At 36.3% G+C, this 24,459-nt stretch overlaps 1 protein-coding gene across 1 annotated transcript in view; it reads left to right on the top strand.

Moving 5' to 3' along the window:
* The window catches only part of MYO3B (myosin IIIB), a 222,531-nt gene that overhangs the window by 72,359 nt on the left and 125,713 nt on the right, over window positions 1-24,459 (top strand). Inside the window, exons 10-21 of the mRNA XM_063400539.1 lie at window positions 2,661-2,816; window positions 13,704-13,800; window positions 14,691-14,807; window positions 15,650-15,754; window positions 17,940-18,023; window positions 18,664-18,866; window positions 19,232-19,330; window positions 19,921-20,035; window positions 20,402-20,528; window positions 20,671-20,881; window positions 21,973-22,120; window positions 22,357-22,510. Of these exons, the coding sequence (XP_063256609.1) occupies window positions 2,661-2,816; window positions 13,704-13,800; window positions 14,691-14,807; window positions 15,650-15,754; window positions 17,940-18,023; window positions 18,664-18,866; window positions 19,232-19,330; window positions 19,921-20,035; window positions 20,402-20,528; window positions 20,671-20,881; window positions 21,973-22,120; window positions 22,357-22,510 (1,616 nt within the window). The remainder of the gene's footprint in view (window positions 1-2,660; window positions 2,817-13,703; window positions 13,801-14,690; window positions 14,808-15,649; window positions 15,755-17,939; window positions 18,024-18,663; window positions 18,867-19,231; window positions 19,331-19,920; window positions 20,036-20,401; window positions 20,529-20,670; window positions 20,882-21,972; window positions 22,121-22,356; window positions 22,511-24,459) is intronic.

Here is a 24,459-nt window from a genome sequence, read left to right as displayed (position 1 = left end):
TATGCAACAGAAGCAAAGATAATCCTAAAGATCTCCAAGATCACCACCTTCATGGAGCTTACCTGTGCTCATTAAAACATCTGCCAGACGAGTAAAGATCACATTTCAGTCATGCAAGAGAGAAGCTAAGAACTTTTTCTCAATATCTGTTCTTGCTGGGCTTCCACGATGAGTGCAGTATCCAGGACATTTAGATGTTTGACCTAGGGGCCATGTATATAGAAAAACTGTCATGCAACTTCTGTATCCTGTCTGTAGAGTGTCCCTGTGGGTGCATTGCTCAGAGCTCAGAGAATTCATATTAATAACTGTGTGCCACAGGGTCAAAGGTTTGCATGTTCTTCAAACTTCTGATAAACACAAGATATTCTGTCTGGAACTGTATAATTTTTTGAAAAGAATCCATTTAAACTCTAATCTTATTATCTGAAAAACAGGTGCCTTTTGTGATAGGACAAGAGATAATGGTTTTGTACAAAAAGAGAGTAGATTCAGACTAGATATCAGAAGGACATGTTGTACTTTGGGGTGAAACACTGACACAGGTTGGTAGATGCCCCATCCTAGGGAACAGTCAAGGTCAAATTGAGGGTTCTGAGCAACTTGATACAGTTGATGTCCCTGTGCATTGCAGGGGATTTGGACTAGGTGACCTTGAATGGTCCCTTCCAACACAAACTAGCCATGGTCCTATGATGTAGATTCACTTGGATTCAGTTGTAGTACTGAAAAGCTCCAGATTAAATCAAATTTAATGAGAACATTTGTATATTAACAATAAACCATAAATACTGTAAAGTTGGAATTCTTGACAGAATGGTAAAAACCATGAGTGCATGAGCTTTTCAGACTGAAATCTCCACTTCAGATACTTGCCATCAATCTGTGAATTTGTATAATGTGCAGCACTTGTTGTTTTGTTCTCTTTTCCTCTGTCTTCCTGATTAATGTTGTCTTTCTTTTCAAATGCCTTTTCCTTTTTCTCAGGCAACATGAATTTAAACAGGATTGGCATGGACCATATTGTCTGTGTGGGTGTATTGACTTTTAAAACTCCCAGATTACAAAAAAGAAAAGGGGTAGGGGAGATTGTCAGAACCTGTTCAAGGGTAATGATGGATCTTTTCATGGAGGGGAAGGACTGGTATTTATAGCCTTGCAGTCAGAGGGATGGAGATAAAGCAGGTTGTGTTGCTTTGGTGTTTCTATCAGAAAGCTACAGTTCTAGCCTATAGCAAAATTCATCAAATAGTTCCAAACTGGTAACACATTTTACAGACTTTTTTTCCTGGACTAGATGTACAGAAGAAGTTAGCAAAATGGTTTTCAGGATCCTAAAGTACTAAAGTTATGTTCAAAGATATTTCAGGATCATTTTAAGACCAGACCTTAGTCTTCACTAAAGTCATTGAGGTGAGGCTAAACTTTAATAACTTGCTAATGTGTTTGGTAGTATTTGAAATCAATTAATGTGTATGATTTTTTGTAATGTAGTTTAAATTTTGTACATTGTTACTTTTATTACTAGAGTATAAATTCTAAAAGGTGTTAAAGTATCATTGAACTTTTGTCTAAAATGATAGTCTTTATTTGTGATATTTGGCCCTGCAAGGGAAGTACTTTAGGTACTTATTCAGCAAATATGAAAGGAAATTGTGAGGCATGTAATATGAGTGCATCTCATCAAATAAATTCATCTTGAGCTATAATTTGCTAAAATTATAGGTACTGGAAGGGAGATATATACTGAATTGCAGCCATTCTTTTTCACATTCTCAAATAATGTCACTATCATTATTATTTGAGCAAGATGAATAGAATGATTTAATATTATTAATTAGAGGATACTTGAAAGCAGTCATATCCTGTTGGATCATTCTTGTGTTTGAATGGTATTATTTCAGCTTTATTATGCAGAAAATAATTCAACTTGAGTGATAGCTTTGCCAAACTTAAATCTCGATTATATAAATTAGCATGGGATTTTATTTTATGCTGATTTAATAGGACATATTTCTTTACTCATTACTAGTTCACCTGTTCCTATCACAGAAAGAACTTAGGTACCCTGGCCAGCATTTAATTCTGATTGAATCCTTTTTCTTCCAGACTGAGTTATGCAAGTTTGCAGAATTTTCTATAATTCTTATGCTAACACTCATTGTTATCTATATCTACCCGTAACATTCATTTTAAAAACAAAGCTCTATATCAAATCATTCTGATTAGTGTTGTACACAGGTTTCAGTCGTGATTTTTGATAGGCTATATGCTACAGTCCATAGTCAAACTCTTATCGGAGAATAAGTAGAAAATGAAAGTGAATGGAGTGTTGTCTATTTATCTTAATTTTTATGTATATTAACTGTACAGCTCTTACAGGATACAATGTCATTTTTCCTTTTAACTAGTTACAGTTTAAAAGAGAGATTAAATAACTCAAATTTGTAGTCTTTATACTAGTATATACTTGTTGAGTGCATTCACCTAGCTAAGTATTTTATGCCAGATTTATTGCAGTATGGAAGAGTCTTGTTACATATTGAGGAACTGAAATTTGTGGAAAAAGGAAACAGAGTGACAGCCACACAGTAAACTGACTCAATTCCTGCTGTAATCATATAACATCATTGTCTGAGACCCCTATTTCTCTGTCACAGGTGTCTAATCAAAGATTTTGAAAAGCGCCCTTCGGTCACCCATCTTTTGGAACACCCGTTTATTAAACAAGTGCATGGTAAAGATATGTCTCTGCAAAAACAGCTGGCTGAGCTCATCCAGGAACAACAGCAGCTTGGCTCCACAGCCAAAACCAGGTACTGGACAAGGTACTGTGGCAACGTCTGTGCTACAGCCCTCCTTCCCCACACCTACACTGCAAGCACAAACTGAAACTTGGAATGGGACTTTCACTGTTTCAAATGGTCGTATTGATGCATTGACTGGCAATATTGTTAGCAACAAGTGCTGCTTGCCATGTGAATGTAAGAGTCGTGTTTTCCCTTTGATACTTTTAAAGCTGGTTTCATCAGCTATAATGCAACCTTCTTTGCCTTTCTTTCTCCCACTGAACTCTGTTCTATACTTGTTCTTATTTGGCTAAGTAAAAAAGATGTTGATAATTCCAAAATGTTCTGATTTGTGGAAATGAATGTGGGCTTGAAACATTATATCATGCTTTGCATTATATCATACTTTGCTAACAGATCTTTAAAAATACAACTGTGAGCATTCGAGTGACTACCAGAGAACATTAAGAACAGAAAATTTTGAAGTTTACTGTGTGATTAAATCCTATTTGTAAGAAGACTGTTCAGCACTGAAAGTTGTTTTGCTTATAGTTTAATAATAGTCTGTTTTTTCATTCAGCCCAGTAATTAATTTAGAAATGTGCTTAAAAAGCAATGCACTTTTATCAGCAGAAGTGGCATCATTTGAAGCCAATTGGAAATATGTCTTAGTTTAGTTGTTGTCCAGAGGGTGGCAGAATTTCACTGTTTCAAAGGAGAATTAAATGCAAATGAACACACTGTCCCAAACTCAGCAATCATTCTGCAATATGAAATTCTAGAGTTAGATAAACTCTAGCCCATTATTATAAATAACCACCTACTAATGTTGATGAAGTAAATTAGATGTTATGATTCATAAGTCATAAACATATATATTTGCATCCCATAAACTCTGTGGCTTAAATACTAAAGGCCCAAACAAAAATATACTAGTTAAAATAAAGGAATGGTTGTTAAGTACAGTTTCAAGGTGAAGCTGACATCTGTGGGTGTTTTTCTTGTGGGGGGTGTGTGTGTCTTTTCATGTTGGTTTCTTTGTTTTCTGGGAAAACATACCTGGACTGCTCCCTGTGGGTGGGAGTTATGCCAGCATTACAGTAGAAGTTACTGCTTTATCTAGTTCCCTAAGATTCCTTCCCCATAAAGCACCCCACAGATTGCATTGCCTACAGCTACGGCATGGCTGGCCCAAGAGGTGTAAGAATTTTTCCAGCTGTTGACCTGATTGCACATAGAGACAGAGTGAAATGATCCTTGTGCTAAGAGGAGCTCTGAAATGGATTTGTCATGGTATTCCAATACATTCTTCTGGGATTGAGCTCCATAATGTGGAGTGACAAAGAACCAAGACCACAACAGCATTTCTTTCCTCAAGCCTTTTCATGTATTAACTGGGTGTGCTGTGACAGACAAGCTTCTGCACCTTAGACATGACCGGACTGTAAGAAGGATTTTGCTTCCCAGCACCCTAGTATGAATCAGTGCTCATCTAAGGGAGTTTAATTCCTTCTCTGTCCTGTCACCACCTAACCCAGCTTAAATGTTTTATTTTCAGACAAAAACCTTGCTGATTGTTTTAGCATTATACTGTTCTATCCTTACTTCTGTGAAGCACCAGCCCACTGTGATCAGGGTTGAGAGCATGCTCAGTGAGGACAAAAATCTACCAATTGTTCACCTCTGAAATCTACAACATATTGTTCAGAATGATATTCTACAGATTTTAAACTTGATTGAATTAGTACAAACTTTAATGAGATAGCAAAAGTACATCCCTGCAAAATATTAAGTCTGTTAAGCCAGACAGTTAATACTGGAATAGAAACATAAGATTATTACAAAAGAACAAACAACCAAGAGCATCTTACTATAATTTTCCCCAGAGGACTGACATAGCCTCATAACAGTAAAAAACTTGGCTCTGTAATAGGGATATTGTACCCTCTAGAAAAATTATTACCAATTAAAAGCCTTTAAAACCTCTGTAATGCATCTACAACACAATTTTCAATACAAAATTTGACATGCAGAAGAACGTATGACCAGATGGTACTGTAAAAGATTTACTGGCATTCATTTGTACTGATCTGTAGAAGTCATCTGAATGTATAGTCACCACTTCAAAGTAAATAAGGCAATTCGAATCCATGTTAGGTAAAACCTTTCTATTACAACATTGAGTGTAGTGCATGCTTGTTCTGTTCATTGATGTGCCCATGACAGGCACAATAAAATGTACATTACTTTCTTGGTGTTCAGAAATAAAAAAAATTAGACACCCATTTTTAGGAGTAGAGCAACACTACAAAACAATTATTTAAAGCATAAGTAAGAGAAAATGTTCTCAGAGCACCGGCTGAAAATTTCCAGAAACTGGTAAATCATCAGTATGCTTGTGTTGACAGCAGTCCTTCTTTGAGGGAGCCCAGGGAGTCACTGGTGATGACAGCGCATCAGGAGGTATCTGTGTTTTGTCTCATGTGAAAGTCTTCCAGGAGGACTTTTGATTCTGTACTGACTCAGCCCCTGTGGGACTTTAAATAGGATTCTCTTTGCAGTGGAGCCATGCCAGCTTCACCTATTTTGGTGCATCACTTCAGGTCATTGTGCCTGAGAGCAACCTCCAGACACGAAAGTCATTACTAATGACTTAGAGCATGTGAAGGAGAGACATGGATCCAGGAGTGCACTGCTAGTGAAAAGGAGAGAACTGGTTTCTTTCTCTCATTTTCCTTCAGCTCCCAGGAACAAACTCATGATGCTGTTTTTATTGCAGTTTCAGGGACTGTCAAAAACCTCCTGAGCCTGAACATCTACAGTGAGAGAAAAAAACAAAGGCCACAGAAACACAGATAACTTTCTATTAGTGATTGCAGAGTGGTGCCTCAGGTGATGCAGCTGAAGTGAAGGAGGAAATGCTTCACAGGACCAGGAACAAGCAGGACAGTGGTAGAAACAAACAGGCTGGCCCCTTTTGCTAGAATCATCTGGGTTGACCTCTGGAGTCAGAGACTGAAGCATCACCTTATTTTAGTTTCTTTCATTCTTCTGTTGTCAGCTTCTTTGTATGCAGTATAGCTAGGCTTAACTTCAGTACAGTTCAGCAGACCTCTGAACTAAAGGGGTTCTTTACTGACCTTGAGCTCAAAGTCTGTTAAAACACATTTGTTGGTATCATCAGTTTCTTGCTGATGAACATACTGTTGTTACTTTTCCATGAAGCAACTTACTAGAGAATTTTATATTCTGATTTCCTTTAGGTTAAAAATTATTAATAAAAACAAAATGTTTATGCTAGTAAAAGACCACTTTTAAAATTTAAAATAACATTAACAATTCATCCTGCTTTTTTACTGAAAAAGATACTCTTTCAGACTTTTCCACTAGTTCTGTTTTTCCCTAAATTATTTTCATTGGTGAGATGCAGATATCTTCTATCCTTATTCAAACAGGTGTTTTCAGAAAACCTAGCCAGAATGCCCCTCTTTCCACACTTGCAATGAGGAAGAGGATTCTTATTTTCATCTGTTGGCATCTTTTACACTGAGCTTCTTGTGTTTTGGCATTTCAGCATTAGCACTCCTGCACTGCCTGTGTCTTACACTCTCATGTAAAAACTTGGTGAGGAAGTCTAAAGTCACAGTTGTGTAAGAATGAGCTCTGGGTATTGTCTTTCTTACCCATATCCCTTTTATAAGATATCAGTTAACTGTGTTTTCTAACAATACCAAAGCATAAGTGCTAATTAGCATCAATACACTTTCCATTAACAGCTTTGGCATAGTAACAATTATATGAAGTTTAATTCTAAGAAATTTATTCAGTGTTAAGTAGTCCACTAGTCCTAGTCTATTTTTATAGAAGGTCTTCAATCCTTGAAAAATAAAAGTTAGTACATCAGAACACTGCTTCACATGTATTCATTCCAGCCATGCTGAATTTTTCTTCCCCATCTATTCTAAAGTGAAGTACAGAATTCCTTTTTACCACATGGATACTGATTTCTAGATCATCTTGGGATGAACAGCACTCTTATTCCTGTTAATATATAGCTGCCTCTAGGCAGCAAGCATTTCTTAAAATCAGAGAGGATGCTTTCATAGGATCTCTCTCACTTTTTTTCCTGTTTTCACTTCTCTTTTTTACTTTCCCACTTCTGTATTCACACAGATACTGTAAGATGGTTGTTTAAATAGTGTCCTTACACATAGTAACATTGTGAGAACAAGAAACGTCAATCAGTCTTAAAGACTTGTACCTCAAGTAGCATAAAATAGGAGAACGGAGGGAAAAAGAAGGAATCTAAGTTACAGACAGGTGTACCAACAGAACAAGCAAACATGGGTCAGGAGTGATAAGCAGAACTATAAAAATGGTTTTTTTTACAAAAATAATAACTGAGTGTTGATAGACTCAGTATGTCTGAGTGTGATTAATAATGGGATTCATTAAGTAAAAAAAGGTACACCAGTTAAGCCTATGATAAACTTGTGATATTTCAGGGACAGGTTCCTCAAGGTGTAGATTTGTATGATTGCTTGTCAGTAAAATACCAGGAATGTTTAGGCACCCCCTGAATTTAATGTAAAAACATACTAGAGGTTTGTGTTCTGTTCCTCATTCTCACTCTGATTTGTTGTGTAATCTCTACCACTTGCCCTCAATATTTCTCTGTTCCTTTCACTTATGAAATGGCTATTAATAGTTTTACTTAATATATTATACCTATGAAAAAGAGCAATTTGCTGAGGCAAGAACTTCATCTTGCTCTACAAAGCTGTACTGTACTGTACTGTTAGGTCGCTGTAAACCTGGTAATGAAGAGAAACATGTACAATGCCTGGAGCTCTAGCTGGTTTTATTTTCATTTTTCCTGCCCTAGAGTCTGGGGAATGCTTTGGGAAGGCTCTAGGCAAAGGTATGTTACAAATTATGACTATTAATAATTCTCACTTAACAGTAAATATTTTCTTTGTGGAGATTATATTTTTGTTAAATAATGTTTGAGTGTGTTTGATAATCCATTAAGGGAGGTTATGAGAGAGCTGCTCACTTTCCAAATACACCTTCTGATCTCTTGAACTTATTCGTGTGGTTGGCTGCTTTTTTGATTCATAGTGCAAGAGGTTCTAACATACAGGCTGATAACCAGCCTGCTTAAGGAGAAAGTCAGAAGAGATTTAGTGTGTTTCCTAGTATTGCTAAATTTTAAATGACTCTTCATGCTATCTGCACTGGCAAAATGCACTGCAAAAGGTGGGTATATTCTCTGGTGTTTGTTTATAAACATCAAATAATATCCCTGTATTTTTGTCCTTGTCAGGACTTTATCTCAAGCTGACAAAGCTGGCAGCTGCTTCAGCATTGAAAAAGTTGAAAAACAGATGTAAAAACTTTCAAAGCCTTTTAAGCTAAGAGTTATATGAAGTTCTATAAATAATGTGTAAAAGTACAACAGAACTTGTCATGGAGACATTTAAAAGGGAAACTCATTTGGACACCAGTATTCTGTTTATTGTCCCATCCCTTCCTTGCATAAATTATGATGATAAAATCTTGCATCCTTTAGGAAGACTTTCTCAAAAAAAAGTAAGCTTTCCATTTTATTCAAAAAAACCCAAAAATGTTTCAAGGCTTTGAGTAGAACTAATGGAAAACTGTAGAATTTTAAATCTTTAACTGAAGGCTTTGAAAAGTACTGACCCATCAGCAAAAGGGAATGAAATTAAAACGTTATGGTTTTTTATTTTCTCATTTGAATGTACAACAATTAAGAAATTATCTACTTGCACTCAGTCTTAAAGTAACAGATTGCTCTATCCAGAATAGCATGTAGGAGAAAATCTAAAAAATAAATGTCATATCAGCACGTAAGATGAAGAAATTCAAATGTAGTAACAAAGCTATTAGGTGCCTTTTTACTGTGGTGGAGAAGCAGAACATCAAGGAGGAAAAAAGCTGATTAAAATCTTAGAACTGGAGACAGGGAAGAACTTTCTTCACAGAATACATTTTAAAAATTTGCTCTTGGTAATATTCTTTGAAGCTGTCTTTCAAAATTTTAGTTATTGTGGGTTTCTGTGTGGCATTTGGCTGTTCCTTCAGAGGAGATAATGTGGAACACCTGTATGAATTGCAGTAGATAAATCAATATTAATTTTAAAAGTAACAAAAATATTTAATAATCACCAGTTGACATCTACATTTATTTAGTAAGCTTTGTCTATCAAATGTCACTGGAGGTGAGGTTGAGAAAAAACAGGGTCTTCTGTATTTCCTCCATAACTTAATAATTCCCACTGTAAATGTTATATAATGATTTGATGTTTGAAAGTTAATGTTGATCAAGCACTGAATAGTTTGGGGTTTATGGTTCAAAGTGGCAGCTGTCCAATTATCAGCAGATCTGGAGGCCAGCTCCAGACACGGCTCATTCTTCTCTTGGATGTTTTCCTACAGAATAGGTATCTTATGCTCCTGTCTGTAAATAGGCTTCTTCATAGCAATCAGAAAAGACCTACTAACCTATGGTTTCAGTTCTTAAAAGAATGAAAAAACCTTCAGCACTTGCATGAATATGGTTTTAAGCAAGTTTATGGTAGACGATTCAAAAAGAGTTCAGAGTTTACAGGTTTGGGTGATGCTGGGTCAGTGTACTACTGCTGGTCACCATTTAGAAGTTTGTTTCTGTAATAGGGAGCAGACACTTGTGAAAGCTTGCATTTTGAAGGATAAAAAGCAAATCTGTATATCAGGAAGAATTGAACCTGAGGAAGCCCGTGGAAAAAATAGAAAAGGGAAAAAAAAGAGCATGCAATAGTTTGAGAAGAGCAGAAGTGTTCAGACTACCTTGTCAGGTATTAGAATGACAGTGCCATGTCTTGGGAGCTTCCTCCTTCTCATGAGCCAGCTGCATTACAGCAGCAGTCCATCCAGGGAAGTAACTTACTAGCAGATATCAAGTTTCCCTGCCAGCTCACATTTAGATTTGAAAGCAATTAACCACAAGGAACTTGATTGCATCCAGCCAGTAATTTTCTTTGGACTCAGAGATAATAACAGAAACAGAACTAGAAATAGTTCTCTCATGCTATACACAATGTAATTTAAGGCAATTCTTTCAGCCTTCTTCTAAATGAAAATCAGGCAGATTAGTTTAAAATTCTTTTTTCCCCCTTGTAATATTTTTTTTTAAATCTCAAAGCTACTGTGGCCCCCAGAAGTGTTCTGAGTATAATCCATGTGTTTTTACTGGAGGTTGTAAACTATAGCTGTAGCATTTATATTGTAATTAAGGCTGTGTCAGTGTCTCTGTTGTGACCTTGCTTCAACAAATTACTTCAGGCTGAAACTTGATGTAAAGGAGCAAAATTAAATCTTTGCAATGCATGGGAAGTAGGCTGTGTATCTCTGTGTGGCAGTATCATGCTCTTCCCTTTTTTCTTTCTCATTGTGTTGAGTATTTTTCTTGTAAATCTCAGGAACTGATTTTAAAATTGGCAATAATGTAAAGAAGAACGAATACGGAAACCATTGTACCTTTGTGAATCATGGAAACCAACAGTAAACATAAATGCTTAACTGAACCAACACGGTAAAGTAAAAGCCTCTTGGAAGGCCCTAAAGATGTTAGGGGTAGAGGAGAGAGAGATTAGAGAATAAGCTTCCCACTGAAGGCAAAACTTCTTGGTCTGTGTTGCTTCGTTGCTCAGGTTGGACCTGCGAGCAAAATGACTTTCTGATCTAGAAGTCTGTGTGGTCCATCTCTTGATAGCAGGATATCAAAGTGTACAGCTATTTACAGTGCATGTCTATTACTGTAACTGGTTACTTTTCTTTCAAACTCTGTCTTTAGCACCAGTAAAACAAATTAATGCTTCTTGCCTTTTCATGAGATGGTTCTCGCAAAGCAGAAATGCTTCTTGCCTTTTGCTCCTCCTACAAAATCCAAGAGAACTGTCCCTTCCAGCTATTCCAGCCTGATAAAATGGTAACAGGAGGATGCTTTGAGCGTTTTTCAACAGACAGTACTCATCACTAGATTTCTGGAATCAATCTAATGGTGCTCTTCAGGTCTCTTCTAACCCAAACCATCCTGTGATTCTATAATAAATTAGGTACCTTGAGTGACTGCCCCTTTGCACCCTTTATGGTAGTTCTTTTGTTTTGTGAAGAGACTACATCTGGCGGGGACTGCTTCAGAAAATTATTGAAAAAACTTAGGGAAGATCAATAACATCTTTGATTTTCCTTTTGGTTAGAGTTTGTACTTTTTATATGTTGCCAGAAAGAAAGGGTAATTGAAAAAATGGCTGATAATTCTACTTTTTATGAAAAAAATTTACTGACAGTTATTTCCCCAATTAAGAGTGTTTCTTTCTGCTTTTTAAGAATTATTATATGTGTTAAAAGCAGATTGTATTTCTGACATAAAATTGTGGAAATAATTCAAGGTTACTCTGTGTATTTTTCTTTCCCACTCTGTCAATGCACTGGAGGACATAGGGTCAGTAGAAAACTGATGAGGCCAGCAGGAGATTTGAAGCTAATGTGATGTTATGCTCCTAATATCCTCTTCTTAATCATGTACTTAGGAAAATGAGTTAAGTGCCAGAAAATATGTGTACAAAGGTATACATGTTTTACTTATATTTAGCTAAAACTAGTTTCCTTATTTATTTACATAGGCTTAAAAGGAACCCTTTCCAAAAAAAAATTAATTTGTTTGTCACTTAAGGGTAACAAACAGCAGGAGTTTAATACACAATCAGATAACAGATTAGTTTACAAAGCCATTCTGCAATTAGACATGCTTAGGTTTGAATGTGCCCTCTTCCCCCTCCTCCACGCACCTCTGGTAGATGTGTCCCTACTTGCAATTTGTTGCAATTCAGCATTGCAGCTATGATGTTTTGGCCCAGGAAGAAGAAGCTTTACAGATGCCTTATGTTAGCTAAAATATCTAGCATTGCTTTGTTAGTTACATCCTCATGAAGTAAAGCAACTGTTAAAATATTTCCTTCATTTGTACACTGAGGGGTGCTCCCATCTCTAAATGATTTAGATTATTTACAACAGTGTTTTTCTATGCAGTAAATAAGAGGTTGAATTCTGGTTTGAAAGGGAAACAACACTTCAGAACCCTAGTAGTACATCCTGCATTCTTACTCCTTTGAGGATCTGGCTTATCAGTAAAGTATAATATTTTTGCATATAGTGACTTAAAAAAAAAAATCCAGAAAGAACACACAACCCAATAGTGAACCGAAGATCAGGAAATGGAAGATTTATTTGAATGGTCACAAATTGAAATAGTCACCATTGTGCCCACATGAAATAATACCCACTGTAACGATTTTTCTTTCATTGCTTCTTATTTGTCTTCTTGTGTCCTTCTTTTATTGCTTCATATGTACAACAAAAAGGAAACTACCATCTGTAGGAATGTAGTGGGACTGTCAGCAAAACCTGCTGTCTTCCCACTGTTTTATTTCCTAGCTGACAAAACGGTTTGCATGGTTTATTTAGTTACAATTCAAATAAAGTATTAAAGGATAGTTTTCTAGAACTCATTGAGTCGCCAAAAGGAGATGAGGAAAATGAATAAAAATAGACATAAGAAAAATATTATCATTTAATGTGATTCAAAATTATCAGGGAAGCTGTACTGATGGCTAACACTCTTCTCTCTCCTCTTTATTAGAGGCTTTCCTTGCAATAATTCTTCTGATGATGTAATAGCTCTTGGATACGCAAACATTCTCTTTACTGAATGAAAGCTGCTTAGCTTGAAATATAGAAGTGTACATAAAGGGGAGAAATGCAAATGCCTCAATGTTACTTTTTAAAAAAGGACTCCAAGAGCTAATGAAGATATGATTAAAGAAACCTGCTACATCTTCATATTAACTTTGAACATTATAGATAAACAGGTGTTAACTGCCAAGTTATGGTACTGTTCTGCTTGATACAATATTTAGCCTTGTTTTTGGATGCTTGATCACATGACTCTTACTTTCTACATGGCAACCAATGCAAAAACAATCTGTCAAGGACTGTCATTGAGGATCAATGCTAAATGTTACTCAGCAGGATGCAGACTGTATCTCGGTGGGTGTCCTTCTACTATGCTTTGATTATGTTTGTTGTAAAGAAATCCTAGTTGCACTTACAGCATTCATATTTCACACCCTCTGTGGAAGACATGTTACAGCCTTTTAATGTGTTCCCGTTTCAACATGATGTGTTGTTTAAAAACATATACACCACATTTTCAAAGATTCCTTCAGTATAATCTGATTATAAAGGGGTTATGTGACAGTTTGTCTCTGCTGCTTGTTGTGTGGCTTAAATCTCTGGAGACAAGCCGGCTGAACATCCGTACAATTTAGAGTCTGATGGCAGCTGTGGTTCAAAAACATTGTTTTGGGCCACATCTAGGGTCATCTGAGGAGGCACTTTGGCATACATCAAGGTAACAGTAGGATTTTATACTACTTACTGCTTCTTATAACCGCTTTAGATAACTGTACTGTGGCTGGGCATGTGGGGGTAGCATTTAATTAAACTGAGTGGTAGCTTATTAACTTAGAGCAATGAGGGGAGGGAAAAGAGGAAGATTTTTTTTAGTTTACTGAGTTTGAGTGAGGAGTAGTAAGTAGTAAATCTTTGCTGAACATTGATAAATAGATAGGGTTATATATTGTGAAAGAGAAAACAGGTAGTACACTGGACAGCAAGCTGATCTATTGCTTTTATAAAAGGATATCACAAGCAAAATTACGCATTTCAGAAAGCATGTCTGTGTTTCTGCATGACAAAAAACATTCACCCGTGACTTCCCTTTGCATCTTGATGTTTGCTGTCTCTAACACACTTTTATAACACTGGTGCTCTACTAACAACTTCCAGGCATGAAAGAATACATACTAGAAGACCTTACCATGTGGACAGAGCTGACAAGTACTCTCTAGATGACGATCTGGTAAATCTAGAAGTTCTCAATGAGGTACTGTACTGTCTAAATAGCAGCTTCTGACAATTGTACCTCACATTCTTGCTTATTTCTACTTTTTAGGCATCTCTTAGCAGAATGAAAATATTTCCCTCTTGCAATCTTTCGTCTCACCAAAGCAAAGGGATTCTCATATGGCTGATCTGCTGCCCTCACTTTTTTAATCTATATAGTGGCATAAAAGTAGTATCAGTGAATACTATCATGTAGAAAAACTTAATTATAAATGATGCTAGTTTAAATTATTTTTGTGAGTTTCCTAAAATGCAAAGTTTAGTCATAAATATCTAGATGAAAGGGATTTTTTTTCTAAAGTAATTGATTTATATAGGATAATGTATTATCTGCTGCTTCTGGATAAGAAGTGATAAAACTATCAATTTCAAATTTCACTATATTACTTATTTGCAGAGTATCTGTAAATTTTTGTGTTGATAATCCTTAAATGACGTGCCAGCGAGGAAAAGACATAATACCAAATGGTGCTAGTGTCCTGTTTAAACAGTCTTTTACCACTACTTAAAATTTAATCCTTGAAAAATTATTATCCTTGTTTCATGGCCAAATAAAAACAATTAAATGGAAATGTACTATGAAGTGCAGCAATAATGTGTACCACCCTTTTCTCTTCAGAAGAATTGTTTCTTAGGCTGATACAAGAAAATATTCTAATTTGCAATTAGGAGTTGCCATTTAACTTAGTTTTATGACATTAGCAAGAATTTAAAAAATATTTGGTTTTGTGGGTTTGGCATTTAAAATATAATTAGAAAAACTTACAAAAGTATTTCTTAAAGTTAAGAAGAGTGTTCTCAGTATATTTACAAAAATCTTCCTAAATGGGAAAATACTGTATAACTATCAAAATTTCTGTAATTTCTCAGGATACAATTATCCATCAGCTGCAAAAACGTTATGCTGACTTACAGATTTATACTTATGTTGGAGACATTTTAATCGCCTTGAACCCCTTCCAGAATCTCAGCATTTATTCTCCCCAGGTAAGAGAGATTCCAGCTGAAGGTGGAAGTTGTTTTACATTTTATATTAACATCACTAGCTAAAATACCTAAGTGATGCTGGAAGTTAGAACCACAGACTAAACCTCAGCCTTTTCTTTTTCCAGAACAGTGTGGCTAAAATTTTGTTTTGTTTGTTAAATTTGGGTTAATTTGATTTCATTCCCTTCTTGGAGGCACAAATTCCACAGGAGGAACAGAGATAACCCCAGGCACAGCTGGGCCTCTTGTCTGGCATTTAGGGCTTTCTTTTGGGAAACAGAAGATAGTTATATGAACCTCCCATGCTCAAGTTTTTGCTTGTTGAAGAATTGCTCTGACTGAGGGTTATTACCTGTCCTGTGCCATCAGCTCTGGCTTAAAAGAAACAAATGAATCAAATGCTGTAAACATAAAGGCCGCTTCAATTCCCTACAAATCTGAAGAGAAGTGGAGCTAGAAATAACTTGTCTCCATGGATGCCTAAATTAGGGCTTCAGATAGGGGGCCAGAATTCAGAATCACTGTAAGTTTCTTTTGTATAAATCGGTTATTTCCTTGATTGAAGGCTTGTTTGAAATTCTCTTCCTTGTGATACAGTTCTCTTCGGTGTGCTGTGTGGGAAGCATCAGAGTGCATTCTAGGTGTGGTGATTTGTGTTCTGGAAATCAGGCAGTGCCAAGAATTACCACCCCTGTTCCAGGTGATTCAGTGGAAGTTCTGTGGTATAACAGGCAACCTCTTTCTGTTGAACAGGCAGATGATAGTCACTGTCTTCTTTTCAGTTCTTAATTATGTAACTAAGTTGCATATTTTGACTATTGTATGTATTTCTTTAAATTTAGTTCTCCAAGCTTTACCACGGTGTGAAGCGTTCATCAAATCCCCCCCACATATTTGCCTCTGCAGATGCTGCCTACCAAAGCATGGTTACATTCAGCAAGGATCAGGTAAGAATCTGTTCATTTTGGTTTAGGCTTTTTCTATTAATCATACTGTCACTGTGCTACAGGGCTGTGAATAATGTTCTGTTATGTTGTATTTTGGGAATTTTTTTCTTTAAGCCTTTTGTTCCTAAATCAGCAAAACCAGAGTAGAAATCTGGTGAGATTTGGGAGTTCTGCAGAGGATACGGTGACATGAAAGGGACTGAAAGGTCAAATAAGATGATGGAGATACTTGGCCAATATAGTTTCCCTGGACACCCATGAAATCCTGGCTGTTGACTCCAGCAGCAAAGTATTGCTGCACCCTCTGCTTCTAGGCCTGTCGTGATTTAGGTATTTCAATAATTTACACTTGTGTAAAATAAAACATTCTCAATGCCATAGCAGATTAACAGTTTGAATCACTTTCCTGTTGCAAAAAGATGCTAAGTCACAAAAAATAGGAACCATTAGCAATTTTTTTTAGTAAAATAAATTAAGTATGGGTCTATTATAAATGTAACGAGGACAAAAATCCAATTATATAGCAATGATTTTAATGAGAATAAAATGCCATGCTGTAGAAGATTTTACTACATTCTCAAGATTGTAACTTCATACTCCTTCTAATTTGATGTGCTGTGTGTACCTGAATGTGGAAAGCTGATAATTACTTTTGTTTATAAAATCCTCCTGATTTCACCTTGCACATCATACAATAATTAATAGAAAGTATTTTTAAAGTCACAAAACCAGAATAAAATAATAAAAAGCCTCAAATCAGAAAATGCCAAGAAAATAAGACAAATAAAAGGGGCATTGAAGAGGAAGAAAACAGGAGCTTTACTGATTATATGAAAGTACACTGGCCTGGGAGATAGTAAATACTTCTTTAATCACTTAAATGTTCTTTGATGGAGGCATTAAAGAAAACAAGTACTCATGTAGAGTAACTTATGTGAAAACTTGTTATCTGAGGAAAAAGATTGGTTCATACATCAGCTCTTCAGGCTTTGTGCATCTTTAATATTATATAGTTTGTGCTTCTTTCAGAAATAATCTTTTTCAGATCTAAATCAGTTTCCTGTTTTCTGTTTGCAAAGTAATACAGGAGCTTGTTTTTATCTGTTACCTGGCTAGTTCTTTGCATAAAGGTGCACCAGAAAAGCACTGTAGCCAGACTGAAAATGTATTGATTCTCTTTTTCTTTTTTTTTCCCTTCTTTTTTTTTTCTGTGAAGCTTGAAAGTTTGTTTCAGCCTACTATTTCTCCTGAAGCAATAGTCAAGTTCTGACCAATTCTAGAAAAACTCATGAGCCTTAACTGTGTAAACTGTTGTGCATGACTTCCCTAGTCACACCAAATATCATGCAAATAGTTTTCAGATGTTTTCATAAAAACCTGTGAATATGTGCATCATCAGTGTTAACTTTTTAATATGTCAATTGATACTGTACCTTAAGTAGAATAATATTTGTACCAGTGGTCTGTAGAATTCATGGGGAAAAAGGGTAAATAATAAATGAAATTAATCTGCATCCTTCAGTATTCAGGTGAGAACTGGCTTTCAACTTCCCTATTCCCCATCCAGCAGAGAGAAGGAAAGTGATTTAGATATCATTCTAGGTAGTCTCTTGAGTCTGGATGGCTTTTGAAGAGCCTGTAAAATACCATGTGTCAAGGACTGCTGACACAGGAGGAAGGTGGATATGTCCTCCCAGAATCATCCAGTGAACAGATGCACATTTTTCTGAAATGTTTAGGTGTGAGTTTGCTGTTCTAGCTTGAATATCAGCATCACTTACAGAATAGCCTCTCTACACAGGACCTATCATTTAAGATTATTTTTCAGAGCAAACTTTTGGTCAATGTATTAAAAACAGCTGTACCCTGTGTTTTGTGTTAATTCATGTAAATTCAATGCAGTGAGCTGAGACATGGTCACTTGTTTATGTGTTCTAGCCCTTCAAAATTCAGTCACTGCTTCACACATGCACCTTGGGATCAGGCATTGCAAGATGCATTTTAGTAATCTAGGGAATAAAATACTACACTGAGCCTTTGCTGATCTTTCCTTTCAGAAGGGAGTTGACCCTTGAGGTATTCTGTAGTTTTGGTACTAAACATGAAGTAACAGGTAGGATTAGTAATAGCAGAAATCGACCATGTGGTGAACTATGCACTTAAGTATTTTGTTTTGTGTGTTTAGTGCATTATCATCAGTGGGGAAAGTGGTGCTGGAAAGACAGAAAGTGCCCATCTGATCGTCCAACATTTGACCTTCTTGGGAAAGGTATTTTCTAGTCAATTATGTAAAATTATGAAGAAATCCTCCCAACCCTATCCCAATGTTCACTTTATTTAATCTTTAATACTAAAAGCTGTTCATGAGGATTGTCACACTTGGTGTAGGGACATAGTAATCATGCATTTGATAGTATTGAATCAGCATGCAAGAGTATGACTCACATCAAGCCAGCCAATAGTTTTTTAAAGAGAAGGTGCCTTCTGAGTGTTCAGTACCTGCAGTTATGTACAGTACTTATCACATATAACATCGTTCATAAAATAAAGAATAGCTCCAATATTAGAAGCTCTTACACATTTAAATGTTATGAGTAATGCTATTAGCACAAAATAATGGGAAAATTAACCATGTCAGCTTAACCCTAAGCAGACGTCTTTAGTATACTGTGGTTTTGGTACTCTTACCTAATTATAAAACAAGTCAAAGGTGGAACAAGTGCAGAGAAAGAGGGATCTGTATTTTGCTACCTGTGGGAGATTTTCTTATCAGTTTGTTGGACTTCTTGTTGTATAAGCAGAAAGGTTAGCATAAGAAAAGGATTCTTTGCTTCTGGAACAAGAATTGGATTGGGGGTGAGCATTCTATTCTTTTAATTATCCTTCTGATTTGTATCTATTCTGTCAAGGCCAATAACCGGACTTTGCGTGAGAAAATTCTTCAGGTGAATCCTCTGGTTGAAGCATTTGGAAACGCCTGCACTGCCATCAATGACAACTCAAGTCGCTTTGGAAAATATCTGGAAATGATGTTTACACCTACAGGAGCTGTAATGGGGGCAAAGATTTCTGAATATCTACTTGAAAAATCAAGGGTCATAAAACAGGCTGTGTAGGTATATTAATTGTCTGTCCTATGGCATCTATGTAGTGTTTGAATTGATTTAGTTACCAAAAATTCTGTGGTTTGGATATTTTTCTGTCTTCTGTTAAAAGAATAATTCTTTGTACAATGCTATGACAACAAGATTAGTCCTGTTCTTTTGCAGTAGAACCCAGAGCCACTTGATTCTTGGGGGAAATGTTGTGTTCACTGGGTTTTCCATGCTTCACAGGTACTGATCCTACACTATTAAAACAAGTGCAAGATTTGCTACCTTGTTTCAGTGAACTCATTATAAGAACTACTTTTACATTCATTGTACAAGATGCTACAAGAACAAATGCAGGTGCTTTAAAAGGATTTTTGTTTTCCAGGGGCGAAAAAAATTTCCATATATTCTATTATATTTATGCTGGCCTTTATCATCAGAAGAAACTTTCTGAATATAGACTTCCTGATAAAAAGCCTCCTAGGTAACTATCGCTCACTTGTTTTAACTGCTCATTGTAATTAGCTATTGATCAGCACTTACTTTTAGTATGATGCCTTAAAATCTCTCTTAATCCTTCTCCATTCCTTAAGGATCTTTCTTAATCCTCCCAAGGTGAGAAGAAGATGGACACTAAGGCATTAAATTATTTGGATTTGTTTGAGAAGTTGAATTATTAAAGCAGAGGAGAAGAACCAAGCTCATTATGTAGATATTTTGTCATACTTTCAAATGCAGGCAACCCTCCTTATGATTCAGGTTCAGGAAGAACCCAGAATATGCTTTGGAGGTTTTTAATTGGTGTTTGTACTTTGGGTGCATCTGATCTGTAGTGGGTGAGAGGATGTGTGTGAAATGTTGGTAACATTATTAGACATTAATGAAGAATAAGCAGATATTAATGCAACAGAAACAAAAGCTTCTTATGAATTAGCATCAGACCATATAATTGAAAGTTGTTGAGATAAATGTTCTTTCCAGTTACTGAGGTACTTGCTTTTAAGTCACTCCAATACACTGGAGCTTGTATTGACATGTGGTAGTCTGATGCTTCCTTTCTCCCATTCTGTTTAGATATATCGATAATGAAACTGGAAGAGTAATGCATGATATTGTTACTAAAGATTCCTATGGAAGACAGTTCGAAGCAATTCAGCATTGTTTTAGAATTATAGGATTTACTGATGAGGTAAGAGATTCAGTTGCTAAACCATTATTGACATTTAGGCAAACCACCTCCAGTGCTGCCCTTTGGTTTTGTGGATGTACAAAATTTTGTGAGCCACAAAATCTCTGTTATGACAGAAATGAACTGTGAAAGTGTAACCCCCACTCAGGCAAGACCTGCCTGAGTTCCCAGTTAGTACTGAGGCAATTCTGTTGCACTATTTCTTGTATAAATAGAAGCTTACTTGAACTTGTAGAACTCAGAGGTTTCAGAGGAAGCTACAGGCTTTAATATCCATTCCAGTGCCCATGTTTTTCTTTCATAGCCTAAATATGATGTGTGTATCTAACTAAATTCCTTAAAAGTGCTTCTTGTCATCTTTTACAGGAAGTGTACTCAGTGTACAGAATACTGACTGGAATCTTAAATACGGGAAATATTGAGTTTGCTGCTATTTCTTCACAACACCAAACAGATAAAAGTGAAGTTCCTAACCCAGAAGCCTTAGATAATGGTATACACTCTTTAACATTGTCAGTTCTGTATATGCAATTTGACTCTATTTGTGATGGTCTCTAGCTCATGGTAGCAGTTGGTCAATGCTGGTGATTTCCACTTCATAATCACAGTTGTGTGTCTTTTTCCACTGTCTTTAGCTGCTGCACTCCTAAGCATTGGGTCAGAGGAACTTCAAGAGGCCCTAACCTCGCACTGCGTTGTAACTCGGGGGGAGACAATTATCCGGACAAACACTGTGGACAAAGCAGCGGACGTGCGGGATGCCATGTCTAAAGCACTTTATGGCCGCCTCTTCAGCTGGATTGTAAATCGTATTAATACGCTGCTTCAGCCAGATAAAAATATATGGCAAGTTACACATCGCTGAATCATGTGTACTTACTGTGCATATGTCTGATGGGTTCATCCGTTTGTATATTTTTGATTTTGCAGAAAGAGTGCTGTGTTTATTTTGGCTAAGGCTTCAAAATGGCTTTCATGCTGTGATACTGAATCCTGTTTCCAGGACATTAAGCCCATCATTTTCAAAGAGCTGAACAGAATTTAGCTACTGAAGTCAATGGAAATTGGGTGGTTGAAGTGTTGTACAATTTTTTTAAAAGATGCTTCCTATGTAGTGAACAGGAAAATCATACAAAAGGCTGATAAATAATAGAAATACACTGAAAAATGTCAGGATGTATTCACAGTCCTTACAATCCCCCTGCTTTTGTAAGCAAGTAATAAATGCAGATTTCAGATGATTATTGTGCTGCTACTTCAGCTGTGATAATTCTTTCATTTTTCTTATAATTACAGAAACATTATATTGAGCATCCTTATGATTTCATTGCCAGGCACTGATCTGCCTGGCTTGATCTTTTGAAGAAGCTGTAGAGATTTTAGAAAGAAGGGAACCTCTCAGGTGATGTGAAAATGCCTCTGATCTGAGATCTCTACTTGCTACTTCACTATGTCATATAGACATATTCTCATTTCATGCAGTTCTGGTAGAGACTGAGTGTACTTGAGTTAGCACATGGACTTTTAACAGTCCAGCTTGTAGCAGCAGCAGATTTGGTAATTACACTTCTGAATTAGTGTAGCAAAAACATACCATTAAACCTTGACACCTTCTCTCTGCCTGCAGGAGCAGACATTCGATTTTATTTGGGATCTGCCTAATGAAAGCCCTAGTTTCAATATCGCTGCTAGGTGTCTGTTACTTTGTACCTATGATTTTCCTGCCTTCAAATGGAAATTTGCAAGAAGCAATTGAAAAACAGAAGTCTTAGCAATGCTGAACAAATGCACAAGTAGTCTTAAGTTCAGACATACTTTTCCTCCTTTATTTTTGCAGTAGAGTGAATTAGTTATGCAATCTTAGTTACCAAGTTTATTTTTATTTTAACTTATTGTTTGTTGCCCATAATGAATTTTGTTTGTATTTTCACATGCAGCAGTGCTGAAAGTGGGATGAATGTTGGGATACTAGACATATTTGGATTTGAGAACTTCGCAAGAAATTCTTTTGAACAGCTATGCATAAATATTGCTAATGAACAGATCCAGTTTTATTTCAATCAACATATCTTTGCACTGGAGCAGGTAAATTCAACTCTGTTAAAGTCTATCTGAATCCTGCATCCTACACCATAATCATATCCAGGAGTACTTTAAAAAATGATTATGTGATTTAAATGTGAGATAATGACATCTTTCTGTTGAAGTTTGGTAAATAATGTTATTGAGGCCTATAGAGCATTGCTGTGCTTTATAAATGCCCTAATGACGATATTGCTTTTACTGTTCCGGTATTAAAACTGTGCTGGTGACTTTTGCAGATGGAATATCAGAGTGAGGGAATCGATGCCACTACAGTGGAGTATGAGGACAACCGTCCCCTTCTAGATATGTTCCTTCAGAAACCCATGGGTCTCCTGTCTCTGCTAGATGAAGAAAGTCGATTTCCTCAGGCAACAGACCTAACTTTAGTTGGTATGTGCAAGTAAAACTCCGGGAAAGGTCTGGCAAATGACAAATGTATTATAGTGCAGTGTCATCTTTATGCAAGTTTTCCTACTCTAATCCCAAGACTGTGTCATTTCATTTGGTATTCTAAGGATATTTTTCATTGTGCTTCATCACTTTTCTCTGCTTACATTTTCTATCCTTTTCAAACTGGAAAAGTTGTCTTAAGTAACAAATATCAAGGGCTTATTGTTTTTCTAAAGTTACAGGCAAATATCCCGTATCTTGTCCATGTATGTGGGGTACATCAGGTGGTATTTATCCCCATTTACTGACAGGAAGGATGAGACATAGTAGTATCTTGTATCTAGGACCACCCTGTGAGTAGCATTAGTGCTGAAAGTAAAATTTAGACTTCCCCAGGCTCCTAGGGCCATGTTTATCCAATTAGAAAATACTGCTTCACTCCAGATTATCTTGTCATAAACAGGAAGTGTGTGTTTTTTCTGGTGTGCTGTCTGGCTGAGTATTTCCTTGTCTTCATGTATATTTTACATACATACAAATTTTGGTGCCAACCTTAAAATATTAAGTGCATGCCATGTTTAAAGCTGTTGTCTTGCATTTATTTACTAGAGCTGCATTCTTCCCTGCAATATAAAACAGAGTTCCACTTCCTTCAATGGAATGTGCTGCAGAGACCCAAACTGTTAGAGAAAAAGAATAGTTTCCAGTTAAATTGCATAATATGTGTACAATATTTTGCACTACTGCTAAGCTAAGCTGAAACTGGTAGTCAGGTCACAGATACAATAAGTACTCTGGTTGCATTCTGTTCCTTGTCTTGGTTTGAAACACAGGTGTCTGCCAAGGAAGGCAGGAACCTCCTTTGGAATGAAAAATTTCTCTTTCTCTCTGAATTATTATAACTTCAAAATTAAGGACCTTTCAGGCAAAGATATGGGAAAAAGAATGATAGTTCTTTATTTATATATATATATTTTCTGCCCTGTCCAGTTGTGCCAGACAATCATTAATTCCACCACTCTGCCCCAGCCCCCAGAAATTTAAAACTTAGTTATTTTTGCTTTAAATACAAGCTCAATTAAGTGGTAATAGAAAGAAAAACCTAACAAAAATATTAATGGATTCTAACATTAGAAAAAACATTTTGATAATATTTTGTGATGCACACAGCATGACAGAGAATGTTATTAGTTGCTTCTGGTCTCAGGTCTCTAGTTGCTTGTTCAGGTAAATTAGTGTAATAGCAAGTTTCACAGTATAAACACTAATTCTTATTAACATGGGTTCCTTTGGGTCCTGCTTCTTTCCAGGGATGTTTCCCTGGCTCAGCAGGCAGGAATCGCTGCCTGGGCCCTCAGGGTTGGACAGACAGCACTAATTTCATTACAAAATATTAAAGACCCTACAAAATATCACAGGACATAAAAGACATTTTTCTTAAAAGCTGGTGTTCCTTTTTCTGTCAGCTGTTTAGGGGTAATCACAGGAAACAGAAAGTCTCCTTAGAGGAGGTTTTATAAAGAAGCTTCTTTTTTCTGTAGAAGTCCAAAGGTACATGACAGACAGTTCCAAACCGAGCACATTAACATATCCTTAAAATGTGATGCACAAAGCTAAATAAATGCAGAAAGGAACACAGAGAAAATACAAATAGTAGACATTTAAATGACCATGATGTATGCCCAGTTTTGAATGTATGTATGTATGAGAAATAAACTCACTCCAAACCCTGCAAATACATAAGTAAATTCATTGCAAAATGTGACAAATCGTCACATCTTCTCATTGGGTCTTCCTACTTGATACTTTTCCATGCACAAAGGTGTCCACAAACAGCGATGTTTGAAAGACAGTCTTACTGGGCTAGTTTAAAACAAACTGTTCCATTCAGATGTGACAGTTTGGTATTTCTGAGCAGTCTGATAATATGTGTTTATAGCAGTTCTGAC

The sequence above is a fragment of the Prinia subflava genome, chromosome 6 (genome assembly GCF_021018805.1).
Source record: "Prinia subflava isolate CZ2003 ecotype Zambia chromosome 6, Cam_Psub_1.2, whole genome shotgun sequence".
In the NCBI taxonomy this organism is placed as follows: Eukaryota; Metazoa; Chordata; class Aves; order Passeriformes; family Cisticolidae; genus Prinia; species Prinia subflava.
Note: the sequence above shows the minus strand (reverse complement) of the source record. Positions and strands in the feature narration are given on the sequence as shown.